The sequence below is a fragment of the Bactrocera neohumeralis genome, chromosome 3 (assembly GCF_024586455.1).
Source record: "Bactrocera neohumeralis isolate Rockhampton chromosome 3, APGP_CSIRO_Bneo_wtdbg2-racon-allhic-juicebox.fasta_v2, whole genome shotgun sequence".
NCBI lineage: Eukaryota > Metazoa > Arthropoda > Insecta > Diptera > Tephritidae > Bactrocera > Bactrocera neohumeralis.
The window spans coordinates 51,486,530-51,506,103 of NC_065920.1; the positions used below are offsets into that span (position 1 = coordinate 51,486,530).

Consider the following 19,574-nt stretch of genomic DNA (forward strand, 5'->3'; position numbering starts at 1 on the left):
GGGATACTTAAAAGTTAGTGGATTTTGACCAACCGTCAACATACTTTTACTCTTTCCTCCCCGCAGCACATTGAAATACTTAGCGGAGCATCTAAATCGCATCTCACAACACTCTGCACGCACCAGCATGAATGACAAGAATCTGGCTATAGTTTGGGCTCCCAATCTACTGCGCTCACCAGCGCTCGAGTCCGGTGGTGTGGCAGCGCTACGCGGCGTTGGCGTACAAGCTGTCGTCACTGAGTACCTGATACGTAATTGTCACAATATTTTCGACGCCTTCGATGATATGAATGTGCGTCTTAGCTACATTGCCACAGCTGGCGCGGCACAAGCCAACGAGACGCGTCTCGATTCGTTAACGGATTGTGAGAGCTTGTTAGTGGAACAGCGCGAACACGATCAATCGCTTACCTATATGGAGCGTCCGAAAAGTCTTAGCACTGGCGGTCCTAAGTTGATTAGTTTAGAGGAGGCACAGGAGCGTCACTCACGTATTGATGGGCTCGATATGAAGACTACGATGCCTATAAATATGGTATCCAGCAATGCTGCAAATATTGGCTCATACATTGAGGTCGGCGGTGGACCATCTAGTCTACCTGATAAATATCATACAGTGCTGTCGGTGCCACGCAGCTGGCAGAAGCGGAAAACACATTCATGGAAATCGCTCTTTACACGTAATCAACGACCAATCAGCAACGGCGCACACGATTTGAAGACTGGTGCCGCGTCAACTGCAGTTGCTAGTAATGTTGTGCCGCCAGCGCGTCAGAAGGACGGCAGTCACACGCAAGTCACATTTGCAGAAGCCGACTTGATAATCACAAATGCCGGTAAAGTGGGTAAGGCGCTGCACAAGCAAGAAAAACCGAAATCGATTGAACTATTCGAGACGAGCAGTCGACGTGACGACGTGGTCGGCAAGCCGATGGAAGTTTGTGTACGTTCGAACTCCATCGACAGTCTGCGCACTGCTGGACACTCACGTTCGGTTTCGCATGATTCCTACTTTGATTTGCTGCAGTCGCCACAACGTGGACATGTGACAACTTGTCCGTCACGCGAGCTCTCCGAATTGGGTTTGAATTTCGATCGTGAAGAGCCTGAGATGCGCATCTTCTCCGAAAGTGAGTCGTTAGTGAGCTCACCACGTGTCGGCAAGGAAAATATACCACCATCTTCTGGCGCAGCTTCACGCCGCATATTGCGCGCGCGTCCCGAGGAGTTTTCCAGTCAGACAAACAGCGTTAATCCGAGTCCCAAAAAGCAGCCACGTCTCAATTTGCATCTTTCACCAAGCGCAGCTTCCGCTTTGGCGAATAATTGGGCACAACAGGGCGGCCACGGCAGCGCAGCAGTTATGCCGAGCGGTACATTGTTAGACGCAGCTGGCAACGAGTCGGTCTGCCATGAGCATCATGCACATCTCTCCAGTGACGAAAGCTGCTGCAAACGTTACAAGCTCGAGGATCAATTGTCCGATATACAGTTCATTGATTGCAGCACACCTGAGCACACCATAGCCAATCCACAGACGCTTTATGCTAGCGTGCAAGTACATGCGCCACCCAAGTCAGCGCTCTCCAAAAACTCGCTGTACGGCTCGACAGAGAGTACAAACAAATCGCAAGATGCCGTCAGCGCTAAGGCGATACAATTTGAAAAGAAGTACGGCATTGCTGCCAAAGGTGGTGGTGAGAAGAAGACAAGCGCTGGCGCGGCAGCAGCAGCCGCAGCAGGTGGCAGCATTATCAGCACACGCTACAGTTACCCCACTGTGCAGTTGGGCGCCAAGCGCAAAGATCAGGATTCATTCAAAGAACGTTTCAGTTATCCCGGCTCCGGGGTGAGCAATGAACGTCGCTTCTCTGCAAAAGATGCCGCATCCCGCATGCAATTCGAGGATGAGCTTTGCGCCAAACGTGAGCTGGAGAGCATAACACAAGTACCTTATGGCAGGTGAGGGCTCATGTCCAATAATTGGTTGTTATTTTTTTTTTCTAATTTTTCGTAACTCCAACTTCACAGAAACACAAACTACAACAATCATACACATGCGCCCAAGAATCTGCCCGATTTGATGCGTCCGAAGAATCGCAATAGCTACTGCAATGCCAATGAGGCACTGAATACGTTACTATTACGCAATAGTACCAATGAAATAACCAAAGATGCCAAATCCGAAATGGAACGTTCGAAAATTTCCGTTACACCTTCCTCACCAATGCAGAGTCCACGCTACTCGTTGTTGGTGGGTGAGACCAGCTCCGAGAATAGTTCGGCTGTCAATACACCACAATATGATTTGGAACCGCTAATGGCTACCTCTGCAATGTCGGGCTTATCACAACTCTCGGGCGCATCCTCACACCAACAGCAGCAACCATTATTGTTGGGCGTCGACACTGGCAGTTGTTTGGGCACATCACACGAAAGTCTCGGCAGCAATGTAAGAAATTTTTAGATACTCCATATAAGAAAAAGTGTGGTAGTGTGGAAAAGTTAGGTTTAATTTTTTTTTTTTGAAAAACGCAGCTAACATTTTATGATATTGTTTAAGGTTAGGTGAGATCATCTGTGGTCTGTATTTCTCGTCGAATAATTTTCAAACAAACCAATGAATTATGATCTTGGAGGTACTAAAGTGTTTATGTTGAACAACATAAAATAGTCCCAAAATAATTTTTTACTGCTCACGTTTTGGTTCCTTTAGATTCTACTTCTTAATATCAGGTTTCGCTTCAAACTGCTCTCAATGTTTTGAGATTACGTTTGAGTCATCCATATAGTGGGAAAAATGGAGTTATTCGCAATCTGCCAGACATCTGTTTTCAAAGATTACGAACTACGTGAAAATCCAGGTCTTCCAGAATCTACTGTAATGGAACTTGGTGCCCACCAAATTTCAACTGTCTGACAGAATTTGCAAGTCAAGAAACTAGCCGAGTCACTCTACAATCAAGATCTACTGAGCTAGTCTGGTACATATACTGGTTACTTGAGATTAAGGGACCTTTAAGGGCATTTCAGAATTATAAAGGGAAGTTCTGTAATTGCGAACGCATTTCACTGCTCCATTAACACTGCCCCATGAGAGATTACGTACGAATTTTTGTTATCAAAAATAAAGACTTCTGATACCGAACATGAAAAAAATATATATAACAACATAATCGTATTTGAGGTTAACAACTTCTAGGAATAACTATTTCTATAGACATATACATATATTATCTTCAATTATCTTGTTATATCACTCACTTACTTTCCCCCCACATAGTTCACATCACACTCGAACATCACGAACGCATCGCATCCCGAACGTCGCGATATGCACGCACTTAAACGCGAGCTCTCACTCGATCTACAACCACTGACCACCAAGATGACCATCGACGGTGTGGATGGTGTTGGCAATGGTGGTGCTGGACATGCGTCCACATTGCCCTACAATCGACAACGAGAATTAGCACAACAACTCATTCCATCGCCGAATAATTCGAATTTTACAGACAATACTAGTCAATCGGTGACGCCCAGTGAATTCGGCTATCAGAATTTGCAACGTCAGTCGAGCATGCATTCGTTGATTGAAACCGAAGCGGAGTCGCCAGCGTATGAAGAATACGAGAATACGCCGAGCAATATGGCCTCACCGTTGTTGGGTGCACAGAAGCCGCCACCGTTAGGCGGTCCCACAAGCCCGATACGTGCTACAATTAGCATTACGTATAATATGCGTAGTCCACGCGAGGAATTGCCAACTAAAGGTTACGCTGTGATGCGCGACAAGACGAAGGCTGCTGCCAAGGGACCGCTGCTGGAGACGAGCTTCGATGAGAATACCGTTTATGAGCAGGTGCGATTCTTTAGAAATTCTGTGACCGAGGTAAATCAGCTATTAAACGACGAACGTAAGAGTGCTGTGGCGCTCGAATGTCTGAAAGAGACCAATGAGAATGATATGCAGGACTTTAGTGCTTACGAAAATGTACCGCTCCTAAATGAAAAGACAACTAGCAAGGCATGTCGACCAGATGTGCCGATGTGTGGCGAGAAAAACCTGTTAGACAGTTTGGAAGACGACGCCGAGCAAGAAGATGAGGGTTTGCTCTATGAAAATGTGGAATTGCGCAAACCGAAAAGTGTTTATGAAAATTTATTAGGTGAACAATTGAAAGGTGAAGTAAGAGAAGCTGATCCATCAGACAAATTAGAATTGGACAGTTTGGATAGCATCAAAACCGACACAGATATTGTGAAAGCAGAATGTGTAGAGCTTGCTAATGTTAACGCGCAAGAGCTAGAACTTGAACCGCCGCTTAGCGCCGGTATTGTCGAAAACTCAGCGCGCAAGTCGCCTTCGAACTTTAGCGTTAAAGAGCTGGCTACAAAGTTCGAGAGTTCGCCTGTCGAGCAATTACCTGCCTTCGACTTCAGCTTCCGCAGTTCGATTAAAAAGCACACAGGTGTTGTGAATGCCGAACTGAAAACCTCGCAAACGAGTCTCAGCTCGAATACCGAACAGACGGTAACAACAAAGGAGACTGTGAACCCCAAACAGAAACTGACGAAATCACAACAAATAACGCGTTCGCTGGATGAGAACGCATTCGTGCGCGAATTCGGTTCGAAACATTTGCAAGAGTTGAACACGCGCAGCACTCAACAGCTGCCAGAACTGGCAGAGGTAACGAATCGACGCAAAAGTTTCGACTTTACGCGTCCGAAAACGTTAAACCCGCCAAAGCGGCTGCCCGGCATACCAATTACCGAAGAGATTTGTTTGTCGAAGAATGAAAAGGCAGCGTCGCCGGCTGCATTCAAGCACGAGAAGAGTTACAACCATGCGGTGGTGGATGCCGCATTAGAAAACGATTACGAAACAGCCGAACTGAAGATCACGCCAACCACAGAGAATCGCATCTCGCTTATACAGAACAACGTTAACTCGACAGCGCAGCAAGCAGCGGCTACGGGTAACTCAACCGCCGCCGCTATAAATGCCAGCGCCAGCGATCTGAGCAACTCGAATTTGAATTTGTCGACTAGCAGCTTAAAAGTGTTGTCCGGCGTGAAGCTGGACCGCGAACGTATTGATAAAATCAAAGAGGAACGTCGTCAGCAATTGACGCAAAAGTATCGCGGCGATACGACGAACTTCAAGTCGCGTTCGAAAACCGATCTGCACACGCCATCACATAAGGACGACGACAAATTTAATGGCGCCGAATCGTTGCGTGTCAAATCGAAATCACGCGGTGATATGCGCGCTCTACAGCAGGAGAACGAAAATGTTAAAGAGCTACTGGGTCGCGCACGTTTGCTGGCGGGCTCGGAAAGCACTTTGCATGCTCCACGCGTGCGCAGCATTTCCGATGAGAAAAATCAAAATTGTGATGGGAATACAATAACAACGGCGACGGTTGTGGCTAGCAAAAATTCCAATACGAATGCGAATGCTACCAACAACAGCACAACAAACGACATCACAGCCAACACAACTTCGTCTTTGGGTAATGTAAACTACGCTAAGAAAACTAGCGCAGCACAGGAAGAGTTCTCGGCACGCGCAACAGTACAGAAATTCGAGCGGAAAAGTTTTGAGTATGCCAACGGCATAGCGGCCCCGATAGCATCAACGACAGCAGCTCGAGAACGCAATAGCCGCAGTGAGGGGACAAGTGGCGGTACGAGTAATAGCTCCAGCGGTATTGGCAGTCACGCAGCCTTGTCGACCAGTCGGCAAAGTCTAACGTCAACGTAAGTAAATGTGGCTTTAATACGAGTATAACATATCGAACTAACCTCGCTTTGGTACACCCTATTAAATAGTAAACTTAATTTTCCATTTTAATTTACAATGATAATAGTCAGTCGGAGTAAAAATTAGATTACTGTCATTATCAAAATTACTCAGGTTTTAACAAATTTTCTATGTACTGACTTTTTCATAAAAAGTTTGATTGATTGTGGATGAAATCAAGCTCTCAGAGTTTCTCACGAGTCGCTATTCACATGTATAACCTGGCTTTGTCCTGATGTTACACAATTCTTCCCATATTGCTGAAAGCTAGTCTCCTCTGATTGATTGCTTCCTTCAGACGGTTCGATTGTTAACAGCACAGATTCGCTCATGGTAAGTGATTCTCTGTCAATCACAACAAAAACCATCCTGACCGTCAAATCAGGCTGGCGCCCGTTTGCGCCCACCCACCGTTTCGCCTAACGTTATCATAAGGAACTCACCAAATGTTTCCGTTTTTGATTTCTATTGTGTCGTTTGCTGTATGGCATATGTCACCATCTTGTTGGAGCCAAAGGTCGTCCAGATCGTCTAATTTAGGCACGAAAAAGGCAATGATTATGGCTCTATAGTGTTCCTAATTGACTGGCTGCTTTTTTGCAGGAATATGAACCAATGATTCCTCTGCTCATAGAGCATACAAAACAGTCACTTCTTGCCTCAGCAATGGCTTCTAGATTATCATCAGATCAAACACATTGATGTTTCGTAAAGTGCTCATTTAATCAGGAGTGAGCTTCATCGCCGAGCAAAATTTTCTCGTCAAAATCGGGAAGGCCATCTTACCAGCATTTTGGTAATACATTTGATTATTATTACGAAATGGCAAACCAAACTGGGTTGCGGCAGGATATTGATTGGAATTTTGGCGAAAAACTCCCGGATATTCAATGCAGTATACGAATGTGCGTTATCGTGGTGCAAAACCCAAGAGTTGTCTGCTCATAATTCCAGCCTATTTTACCAATAGCTTCTCGACTACACATAACACTGAAATAGTATTCTTTGTTGACAGTTTGGCCGGTCGGGAACAATTCGGAGTGCACCACAACTCGATAATCGCAGAAAACTGTCAACATAACCTCGACTTTTTACCCGCTCTGACGTGGTTTTTTCGCCTCCGGCGTGCCGTAAGCATAGATCTAAGAATCATCGCCAGTAATAAGACGTTTCATGTCATCTTGGTAGTCGTAAAGCATTGTTTCACAGACCTTAACGTTTTTCGAAAAAATTGAGTGATTTCACTTTATTAGCTTTTACTTTATTAGTCCTAATAATTTATTTTCATCGATCCTTCCGATATCCCAACGATGCCAGTATCTCTAACTGTTAATCGTCAGTTCTGAACCACCAATTTCTTTATTTAATGACAGGCTGAAAATCAATGAAACGTTTTCGACCCTCTTTGAATAATTTGTATCAATCAAAATCACTTGCTTGCGACAAACAATTGCCGCCGAAGGCCTTTTCCAACACTCTGAACATTTCGGCATCAATAAATTTGATTCCGCACCCAAAATTTAATGGAACTTCTTTGTTCAATAATTTCACTCATCATAAAAATCACCAAATGCACTTTCTGTGCTTCAGAATGACAAGCGTATTTTAAATATAAATAATTATTTTGATGAGGCATTTGGCACAGATGACACTGACAGTCATGTCAACCTAGAAAAAAAAAATATTGCGACCAAATTTAAATAAAAAAGTCTTGCTATTTTTTGCCCACAGTAGCATATATATTATTAACAAAATATTTCCAGAAATTCATTCTTTTGACTAACTGAAATGAACTTTTCTCTTTGCAGCCGTGAGAAAATCTCACCACAATTCTCCATACGTGATATGACGGCGATGTTCGAGTCACGCTCTCAGAACTCTTAAAACGAGTAAACGCATGCAAAATATGTGGAAACTCAAACAATTTTGTATTTATAGAACACATAACTGTACAACTGCATATTAAAAAGAAGTGGGCAGACAGATTTCCCCCAATATCACAAGCATACACACACACACACATACACACATGCAGTAAAGTATGCAAGAAGAAAGCATTTATGCAACAAATATAACTAAAATTCAAAATAATTTATATATACATATAAACAAAACTTAATAAATAAACGTATATATGTATAGATGGGCATATGTGTATCGTGGCAAATAATAACCTTAAAATGAAACAAAAACAAATTAATTGTATTTTTACAACATAAATAATGCAGCAAAAGTGTAAAATAACAAAAAAAATATGTACACATATATATATGTATATACTCATGTATGTCTGTGCAGCTGTTGTATGCAAAATTGCAAGCCAAATACATGAAAAACATTTAAATCACATTTCTTTCTAGCCAAATTTACGATGACAAAGCTAAAAATAAATTTAAAAAAATTCAAAATTTACATGAAAATAAGTAAAGAAATTTTTCGGCGCCGCTAAAAAATATTATAATAAATATTTGCTATATTATAAATATAAAACTTGACATTTACTATGTACTAAATTAATATTAAACATTGTATGCAATTTTTTTTTTCGTTAACTGAAAAATTTTCTTTTATAAATTATTCGCTAAGTAACATGAAATACAATTTTATGAAAAAAACAACAACAAAAACTTTAAATAAATTTAATTTATAAATGTTAAAACTTGTGTATGCATGATTATAATATTATTTTAAACAATTATTGATTTTTTTTAACTATGCTAATTATTAAAAATTATCCAAAGAAACAAATAAGACATTGAATGATTATCAGAAATTTATGCATTTTGTGTAAAAATAGCCGTTAGCGGTTGGTGTGGCAATCCAGTAATTGTATGCAGTTAAAATGATGAAAAATGATGATAATGAGACATAATAAGCATTTCGCTATATACATACATACATATATACTATACATTATATGCATATTAGTTGTGTTAAATTATTTTTAAAAATCGTTAGTTAAGCATTAATTCTACTTTTTTATATGTAAAAATGCAAAATGTGTAATGAATGCTTAGAAATATAAATAAAAATACATACATACGTATATACATATTATAAAACTAAAATGTAGTTTAAGTTTTGAAAGTGACAATTTTTGGCGTAACAATTTATATAGCAATTGTAAAAGTATGAAAGTATGCTGGAAAACTTGAGTACACTGTAGTTATGCCCATTTGAGTATACAAAAATAACATACCTACATACATACATACATATACTTACGTTTATGTATGTACTATATAAAGATAAGTTAAACACCCGAATCCCAAAAAATTATATATTTGCGTGCGAAATGTGCTGGAAAAGAGGAAAACAGTTAATAAATAATTTTTTCTTAATTTAAACAAATAAAATTGTAATTTTCCATAAAAATGTATAGTCAATAAAGTCAAATTTTCTATTTCCTGCGGTTTTCTTGTAAGAAATTATGATGTCAGAACTTAATATATATACAGTCACTGAAAAATATTAATTTATGATTTCAGAGCAAACCATTAATTAAAATTTCTTTCATTTAACTTAAAAGCTTGAAATTTAATAATTTTTTTTTCAATATTTAGTGGTTTTTGTTGTAAAACTATTTTTTTCTAAAATTTGTAATTAAAATCCTTTTAATTTTTTTATTTAAAAATTTAATATAATTTTTTTCCGAAATTAAAAATTAAATTTCTTCAAACTTTTACTTAACTTTATAATTTACCTTTTAATCAAAAATTTAATATTTTATTCTTTAATTTGAAATAACAATTCTTCAAAAGTTTTATTTAAAATTTGAAATTAAAATTTTTCTATGTTTTTTACTTAAAAATGTTTTTTTTTAATTTAAAATTGTTATGTAAAACAAATTTCCTTTAATTATTTTTTCTAGCAATTTTTCAATAAATTTAAATTGTTAAAATTTACTGTAAAATTATTATTCTAAATATTTAATTTTAATTAAAAAAGTTTTAATTTAGTGTTGCAAAATTTAATTCTTTCTAAAATTTGTAAACTTAAATTTGAAATTAAAATTCTTCAAATTTTTTAATTTATGTTAAAATTTTGTATTCTAAAGTTTTATGTTTTTTTTTTAATTGAAAACAAAGTTTTTTTTAATTATATGTGACCTGGTCTACGGAAAGGGGGCAAAAAAAAAGGAGAACAATTAATGAGATAACGCGAAACTGATGATTATTTTTAACAGCTTTTCCCAGAAAACTAGTTTTCGCACGTTAGCTCCCTTTTCGTAGACCAGGTCTCATATTCTAAAATTCGGAATTTAGTTTCGATTCGTTTAAATTTTTTGTTCTAAAATTTTGAATTAAAATTTTACATTTTTAAATTTAATTTTATTTAAATTTTTTATACCAAAATTAAATTTCTTGAAACTAAAATTTTATATTAAAGTTCTTCTAATATATTTATTCTAATTGTTTTAATTTAATTTCGGTTTTTTATTCCAAACTTTAATTTTGTTTACATTTTTAAAATAAATGTGTCTTCGAAAAATCTAAATTTAAGCTAAAATTATGATGTTTGTGTAATTTTCAAAACCTTTTAATATTTTATTTAATTTGTTGTTATTTTTTTAATTCTTCTAAAATTATTGTTTTGTTACCATATTACATGTATTATACATATACATATGTATATGTATTTTGTAAATCAGTAATTAGACTCAACATTTTTTTAATTAGTTTTCTGTTTGGTAATTTTGTTCTCAACTCCAGTTCTAAAAATATTTGACGTTTTTTTCACAATTAAAATTTTTTTTATCAATACGAGTAACATATTTCTTTCAACCGAATCATTTTTTTAATAGAAATCATATTTTTTATCAACATCTTATTTTTTTATTGTCAAAAGCATACTTTTATCAATATCATACTTTTTAATCGAAATCCTTTTTTTTATTAAAATCAAATTTTTTGTCAATGTCATATTTTTCAAAATCATTTTCAAATTTTGTGCAAATAATAAGTAATTTTTTTTATCATGACATTATGATTTTTTGCTAATGAGAGCAGTGGGCCTATTCTGTAACTCGATTCGAAAATCAATTTACTCGAATTCAGATTTTTTATATTCTGTAACTCGATTTTCGGATTTTCAACCAGCGCTCAACTTTTATTTAATTTTTATTTTATTAATAATTTTTTACGAAATTAAAAAAAAAATTAATATTTTTCCTCGGTAAACGTAATAGGCTTGCATTTTTCAACAATATATTAGTCAAATAAATTACAAAAAACATCATAATATTTTGCAAAAGTTGCCAAAGGAAATTAAAAATTACAAAATATGTATTTGAATATAATTACACATATACTTTTCGAATATATATTTAAAATTTGATAATATTTCAAAAAAAAAAATTTGCAAATGCGGTCTACGAATATTTGAATCATTTCAAAATACTTAAAATATGAACGGATTTCTGTTAAAAGTTTTGAATAGCTAAAGGTACATAATTTCAAAAGATCTTTAAGAATTCGAAAAAATCAAAAATTTAAGAGAAATAGTTGAAAAAAAAAAAACAAAAATTTTATGTCATCACGAAAAATTACCAACAATTACCTACAGACAAAACAGTTGTCCTGTCTTGTCCCAGCAAGCAAAAAACGCGCATAAAGCCAGCACAGTGCATTGCAAATGTTTGCATACAATTTTATAAAAAAAAATATTATATGATATATTATATAAGTTGCATTTACGCATAAACTCCACACATAAACAAAAAAAGCATATAAAAACGCAGACATATAGATATGTTGTTGTATGTTATGTTCGTTCGTGCGGCCTTTTGTTAAGACACTTATTTTGTATGTTTTTATTTCCTGTTTTTTCCTTCTATTTCAAATGATTTTGTTGTTGATAATTGATGCGTTTGTATGTATGTATAGCATTTGGATATATTTATTTCTAAAACCACGCATATAACTACACACATACATACATATACATACTTTTTATAAGAGAAAAAAATTATTTACGTTAAAAGCATTATGCAATAAGTTCACAATTTTAACTATTTGTATTCAAGATTTTTTGTATTTAATTTAATTTTAAGCTGACAATATCACAAAATATATGCTTACATACATATATATATATAGTTTTACACAAAAAAATTGGCTTTTTATTTACTTGGTGTATAATTTGGTATTTTTTGTATGTTTTCAACGCATAATCATACGGGATTCATGGGCAAAACTGATTTGAAGGCGTACACCTGATGTGAAATTAAAAACAAAATTGTTTTCTTTTTACATTTTCCGATAGTATACACTTTTAAAAATAATATGCTAACACTTTAAAGCGATATAACAAGTAGCTTTTGAGTTACAGCCTTCTAAAGTGTATTCGCTCAGTTCAATCTGTCCCATCAGTTTAACTTTTAACAGCCAGTTTATCTTTAAAGACATTATTTCTCAAACTTTCAAATTTTCTTGAGTGATCACTAGGCGATAAGTAAGTCAAATTTGTTGCATGTTCTGTATATAAAGGGTGATCCATTTCGAGGTTCTGTATTTTTTAACGAAAAATCACAAAAACTTGAAATTTAATAGGGAATGTTTATTAACATTCCAAAGAACACAGATTGGAATTTATTTTTGAAGCTTATCTCTTTCAAATGTTGGCCGTTGCTATGTCTCAGATGGTCCATACGTTGAGTTCAGTTTTCCATGATCACGATACGATCATTTCGACTGCCAACTGGCGAATGACAAGCGAGATGTTTTGCTCCAAGACCATAAACGAAGCGGAATTGTCCGCATAGACTTTAAACTTTACATATTCCCACAGGAAAAAGTCTAGCGATGTGTTATCACATGATCTTGGTTGCCAATCGAGCGGCCCAAAGCGTGAAATAATCTACTCACCGAAGTGTTCTCTCAATAAATCCATTGATTGGTGCGATGTGCGGGAAGTGGCGCCGTCTTGTTGAAAACAAATGTCGCCGAGATCACAAGCTTCAATTTTAGGATTCAAGTAGTCGGTTATCATGGCGCGATGTTGCTCATAATTATCCATAGAACTCTTTTCACATATGCGTTTTTTAATTTTTTTGGCTCCCTGTAGATCGATCTGCTCTTATAAACGTACAGTTCTCTTTACAATTAAAGTTTTTTTGTAACTTTTTAATTTTTTTCAACGAATTCAAGATTTATTTTTAGATTTAGAAGGCCGAAATCATTTCAATAATGAAGGGCATTCTTCGAGCGCTTCGGTCGGCAGCCGGGGTCCAATTAAATGTTTTCCCGTTTGCATCCTCTGATTCAGGCATTGGGGAAGTGGTTTGCCTTCACATTTTCCACCTGGGGCGGCGAGTGCAGAATCCTGCTTTGCTTCTTAATGCATTCAATTCGTCGTCCGTGTGTATTTTTTGGTTTTTGTTATCGTTTGTTGTTTTCATTTTTTCATTGTTCATGTTGCACGGGTTCCCACTTCAAGCCACCATCTCCACTCGAGCGTACAGTTGCATTTTCGGTTCCTGTGGTTATCTATACAAGGTGCGTTCTAAAGTAAACGGGAATTTTTGAATCTAGCGCCCACTGGTGGCGCCATCTATATGTCAACTGGTGCGTTAGAATCTGCTATCTTTGTCGATGGTCCAGTGAGGATTTCATGACATTTCATTAATTGGAAGTTAAGTTATTGCGTTTTAAGTGTCAGTATGTTTGTGTTATCGGTGCGAAAATGAACTTCGAACAAAGAGCCAACATTAAATTTTGTTTTAAAATTGTTAAAACTTTTACCGAAACGTTTCAATTGATGAAACAAGTTTATGGCGATGATTGCCCATCCCGTAGCAGAGTGCACGAGTGGTTTCAACGTTTTCAAAGTGGTCGTGAGCACATAAATGACGATTAACATGTGGACCAATCAAAATCCGTGATCACCAGAAATTCCATCGAAACTGTGCGTGAATTCATCAAAAATCAGCCGAAATAATCATTGAAATTCATGGAAATGGAATTGAACATCTCCAAAACATCGATTTATCGCATTTTGACCGAACATTTGGGCTTACGAAAGGTGTGTGCACGGTTTGTTCCGCACAAATTGACTGACGACCAAAAATTGCTCAGAATCTAACATTCGAAGGACGATTATTTGATCAAAAATCACATTTTAACCATTAACCACTTCCCGTATTCACCTGATATGGCACCGTGCGACTTCTTCCTTTTCGGAAAAATGCATTTGCCCATGAAAGGAAAGCGTTTTGCAGGCATAGAGGCTATTCAAAAGGCTTGCACCGGCATACTGGCGGTCATACCGGCCAACGAGCTAAAACACTCGTTCGACATGCTTTTGGATCGAGCCAAAAGCCGAAGCAGAAGGAGACTATTTTTAATCAAATAAATTGATTTTGCCGAAAAAACATTTGTTCTGTTTTTTTTAAGTCCTTTTTACTTTGGAACGCGCCTTGTACATTGCAGTGAAACCACAAACGGGATTGACACGAAAACATGTGGGAGTACGTCTTCAGAGTCAGGACCATGGCACTAGTCTGGTTTTAAATCAACTCAGCCTGTACCATCAACGTAATGTCGACGTAGCATAGAACGTACTTGAAGAACTGGCAAGGTTTCCACAGGACGGAGGTGACGGTTACATTAACCTGAAAGCCATTTTTTCAAGTTGTCACTTGCAGAACCTCAGGAAAGGATCGGTGACTTGGCTAAAGGTAAACAAAAGTTCATTTCCCTCAAGTATGGTTGTTAACCTAACTAAAGTAAACAAAAGTATCATTGACCTCAGGAACTTTTGTTGACTTGTTAAACTTAATAAATATTGTTTTCGTCGAGTGATTATTGAGAAGAAGTTCATTTCTAACATTAATAGCCGAAATTACATTATCTCTATATGGAACGCTTAATTTTTGGTTTCATATTCAAAATTTAGGTTCATATTGAATCAAGAAACTTAAAGAGAAACTTGTAACATATTATTTAATAAAATAATTTATACATCGTTTTTCTCATTTATTATTACACAATTAAATTCCATACTTTACAAGTCGTTTTTCGGACTTTTTTCTAATCGAAATTCAAAAAAATTTGCGTTAATAAAAATATACTTCTTACTAATACATAAAATCAAAAAATTATTTCAACTACAGATACTATAAAACTATTAGAAATATTTCTATTATATGAACTTGTGGTTAGATAAATCCGATAGCTTTAAGTAACAAGCATTCCTGCAAACCGAATCTAAATAGCAGTTAAAGAAAATTTTGAAAAATCAATCAAAAATTTAAATACCATAGAGTTTATTAAAAGAGCTTTAATAATAATGTTCCGACAATTAACAAAATAAAGTAGATTTTAAAATAAACTACAAAAATGTTTGTGAAAGTATATATCGCTTTAAAATCTACTTTGTTTTGATTCTTTTTTTTACCCACATTTCTTAGGAATTTAAAAACAGCAAACGATCGCAGTAGAAAACAATCAAATTTGTTACATTTTGTACGTTTGATAGTGAATTGTAGGTATGTAGTTACGTAATTGAGAGTTCCAAATTGCAGACGGTTGAAGATAAAAATGTAGAAAATTTAACAAAAATGGAAAAAAAAATTTAAAAAATAAAAAAAAATAAAATTATAAGAAAAAGTAAAAAAAAATTTAAGAAAAATTTAAAGTAAAATTTAAAAAATATAAGAAAATAAATAATAATAAATGAAATTAACAAAAATGGAAAAAAATATAAAAGAATTAAAAAAAAATTATAAAAAAATTATAAAAAAATTATAAAAAATTTAAAGAAAAATGTAACAAAATATAAGAAATAAATAATAATAAACGAACTAAAAATATTAATAAAAAATCTTTTTACAGAACCTTCATATGCTTTGAGAACCGTTAAAAAAACGACGAAAAATTATGAAAAATATATCTAAAAATATAAAACGCAACATTTACAATTTTGTATGAAAACAGTTACAAATCGAGTTCGTAAAAATAAAAATATTTATATTACAATTACTTTTAGCTAATGGAATTACAGAAGGAAATGTTTTAAACTATTGAAATTTAATAGGAAATTTGTATTGCGTATATAACATAACGAGTAATGGCTTCCATATTCAACATTTATGAAATACATAATGCATAGACATTTTTTATATCACAGCATAAAAGAAAATATAATAAAGAAATCATAGAAATAAAATTTCAGCATATAACAAAAAAAAAAAGGTAAAGACATTTTCAGAATACATATAACCACGTTGCATAACAGTTGCCAAATTCTTACAGAGAAATACAACACGAAAACTAAAAAACAATAATTTTACAAAATAAATGAATTTACAATTGTCATAAACTTAAAAAACTACAGCCGCGAAATTTCGGAACACTATTGAAAACATGATGACATTTACAGCTACGAAATTTATAACCATTTGGTGAGTAAGAATAGAGAGAAAGAAAAAAAAAATAACAGAAGATTTTTGAAGTACTTTTTTTACGTGGCGATCAGAAATATTAATTTTTGAAAGAAAAAAATAATGCATAACTGCACCTACAAACTTTGTTAGGTTATCTACTGTGGCGCTTCTTCTAATTTCTGTGCGCAACTTAACTTTATCTGATTTAGAAAGAGTTTTAGAGCGCCTCCGTTGTTTTTTGTAAGCAGCTCTTTCATTCAAGAAATAACAAAAATAACATGAGAGCTTTACAAGACTCACGCGTGATCTGACAAAAAAGATGCTATTGAAAAAGTACATCTACTTGGATCAACCGTTACATTCCGCGGCTTGATACTGAGCTACTGTAACTTTTCTCTCTGTAAAATTTCGCTCTCTTCTTGTTTAAGCCAGGTTAGATGATGCTTTTTCTTTGCTCACATACCGGCGAGGGATATAGACAAGGGCAAGAGTCGCTGGAAATCACGCATGGCTAGAAATTAGAGGAAAGATAGGAGTGCGAGTTTTCCATCAATGTTAGCTGTAGGCCAACAGACTACAATGGTTTTTTTTAGGTGGAAGTAGCTGCTTTTAAGGGGCAGTAGACGTACTGCCACGAAGTGCAGCTTCTTTCAGGGAAGTGAGCATTCACTTCGACTGCAGAGTGGCAATATCAGCTCTGAGCTCGCTAACTGTGCACTCAATGCTACCCAAGGAGTGTCTGTTCTCTATATCTATACTCATTATCAGAGATGGGTGCTTGGTCACAGCAGAAACGTTGATAAATGCAAAAGAGATGATCTAGCCAAAACGAGCAACTTTGCCTCGGTTACATTGGAACGGGACCGTGTTGTATCTTTATTGCTTTTTTGCGTTCTGCAATATCCTTTTGGCCTAGAGTAAAACTCAAAAAATCGACTGAATTACTTGCTCTTAGCAAAGTTCATCTTGCCGCAATCATAAGTGGAAACATCCAAGTACTTTCTCCTCCATTATCCAGCCTTTGTAATTCTCAGGCTGAAACATCTCGGCAGTCTTAACTTCGATGAACCAAAAAACAAAGCTGAGACTGACAGCTCAACAAACCGTCTCAACTAATGTGTGGTAGGTTCAAAGCACTTTGTGGGGTTCTTATTGGTCATAAGGTATAAAAAATATCATATGGAAGTATTTGGTACCACAACGGGCCGAAGTTCTAAGCTGTCCACTTGACATCCCGGTTAGGACCGATCTTTTAACCTAACCATAACATAGTAATTATTCGGGAAACAAACCTATTACAGTGTGCTCTACTATCTTGATTGCTATCATAGATAGTTTATTTATATACAAAAAAAAACTAGATTATGACACAGCTGAAATAGTATTAGGTATGCAACTAAACACCCGCTGTTTGTCAATAGATGGATCCAGCAGTTAGTGGTGATCTATTTTGATATATCCAAAACGTGATAAACTTAACCTAGACATTTGAAAAATAAACTGACTTGGTTTATGTGTCATATAGTCTCGGTTGTGCGCATATGTCCGATTGCCAAACAATCGTCATTGACGAGCAGTGTTGATTTTCTGCTTTCAGTCAAAGAATTTTGCGGCTAAAGCATAGCGTAAACTCTAAAAAGTTTACGAAGGGACTACTCCAAGTGAAACAATATACCGTCCGCGTAAAAGAAGGCCAAAAACCTTCGAGGACGGTGAATTGGAGACGTTGTTCGATGAGTATCCATGTCAAACGCCAAAAGAGCTTGCGGGGGTAGGGGCAAAACATTTACTTGAAACATGAAGATTATTATATTAAATATAATAATATATAAGTATAATAAACTGTATATCTTTATACAGTTTAATATCATAGAAAATTTGAAATTGACCTTCTAATTGATATTAGATTCTACTAAATTAAAAAAAAAAACACATTATAAATCGTACACGTTCGGGTGACATCTTGATTTTCCGGATTTTCCAATCTTCGAAACACTGGTTGTAGTCACTTTCCGGGATGGCCTTCAGTTCCGTCTTCGCTGCGGCTTGAATCTCCTCTATCGTATAAAAACGGTGTCCCCGGAGCGGTCTTTTGAGCTTGGTGTACAGCCAGAAGTCGCACGGCGCCAGATCAGGTGAATACGGTGGTTGCGGAACGATATGGGTTGAGTTTTTGGCGAAATGATCACGAATTACGAGGGCAGTATGGGATGGTGCATTATCGTGGTGTAAAAACCAAGAATTGTCTTTCCACAATTCCGGCCTTTTTAAGCGGATAGCGTTACGCAAACGACGCATAACGTTCAAATAATATTCCTTGTTAAACGGATAGCGTTACGCAAACGACGCATAACGTTCAAATAATATTCCTTGTTGACTGTTTGACCGGTTGGAAGGAATTCATAATGCACAACACCACGATAATCGAAGAAAACAGTCAACATGACCTTGATTTTTGAGCGACTTTGGCGCGATTTTTTTGGTCTCGGCTCTCTTTTGGCACGATATTCGCTCGATGGATCGGTTGTTTCGGGGTCGTAAGCATAGATCCAAGTCTCATCGCCAGTTATAATGCATTTCATGACAACCTGGTAGTCGGAAAGCATCGTTTCACACACTTCAACGCGACGCCTTTTTTCCAAAAAATTCAATGTTTTCGGTACCAGTCGAGATTTGACGCGCTTGAGGCCCAAAACATCCTTCAAAATGGTATTGGCTGAGCCTTTCGATATGTCAACTTCATCAGCAAGGTCTCTAATTGTTAATCGACGGTTTTTCAACACCAAATCTTTGATTTGTTGAACGTGTGCTTCGTCGGTTGAGGTTGATGGTCGCCCTGGACGCTCTTCGTCTTCGACACGTTCACGGCCGGCTTGGAACTCACTATACCACTTGTAAACATTTTTTTTAGACATAGCCTCATCACCAAAGGCTTTCTGCACCATCCTCAACGTATCCGCAGCAGAAAATTGATTCCGTAAACAAAATTTAATGCAAATTCTTTGCTCAACAAATTTCGACATCGCAAAAAACGAAAAACTCACTTTTAGCAGCTCACAAAACGACACATATCTCAAACACTAATGAATATTTTGACATAAAATTTGACATAAATGTAACTGACAGTACTACCAACCTAAAAAAAAAATAATTCTCCAAATCCTTCGACGCGCGCAGTTTAAATTCAAATGTCACCTTATTTTTTGGTTATATCTGACAGGGCAAGCCGAAAATTTTCTGCTTCACATATGTAAAATGATGTAGTGAATCGTAATCAATAAAAAATTCAATTTCGATTTTTTTGATAACACGTTGCTTTGCATTTTAGGTGACTATAAAAAGTCATAACTATACTGCAACATCTCCGAATAAATTTCT

General features: G+C 36.0%; 1 protein-coding gene and 2 long non-coding RNA genes across 8 annotated transcripts in view; 2 read left to right on the forward strand and 1 right to left on the reverse strand.

The window, feature by feature from the left end:
• Window positions 1-9,215, forward strand: part of LOC126753362 (GTPase-activating protein CdGAPr) — a 236,670-nt gene extending 227,455 nt beyond the window's left edge. For 5 of the 6 annotated variants that reach the window (XM_050464747.1, XM_050464748.1, XM_050464749.1 and 2 more), the window contains 4 exons: window positions 67-1,965; window positions 2,035-2,455; window positions 3,287-5,769; window positions 7,621-9,215. In XM_050464747.1, coding sequence (XP_050320704.1) covers window positions 67-1,965; window positions 2,035-2,455; window positions 3,287-5,769; window positions 7,621-7,696 — 4,879 coding nt within the window. In that variant the 3' untranslated portion in view covers window positions 7,697-9,215. The remainder of the gene's footprint in view (window positions 1-66; window positions 1,966-2,034; window positions 2,456-3,286; window positions 5,770-7,620) is intronic. The other variant, XM_050464752.1, reaches the window with a different exon arrangement.
• LOC126753405 (uncharacterized) overlaps window positions 1-17,868 on the forward strand; it is a 155,519-nt gene extending 137,651 nt beyond the window's left edge. The window contains exon 2 of the long non-coding RNA XR_007666132.1: window positions 14,206-17,868. This is a non-coding gene — a long non-coding RNA (uncharacterized LOC126753405). The remainder of the gene's footprint in view (window positions 1-14,205) is intronic.
• LOC126753406 (uncharacterized) overlaps window positions 9,772-19,574 on the reverse strand; it is a 66,490-nt gene continuing 56,687 nt past the window's right edge. The window contains exon 2 of the long non-coding RNA XR_007666133.1: window positions 9,772-9,921. This is a non-coding gene — a long non-coding RNA (uncharacterized LOC126753406). The remainder of the gene's footprint in view (window positions 9,922-19,574) is intronic.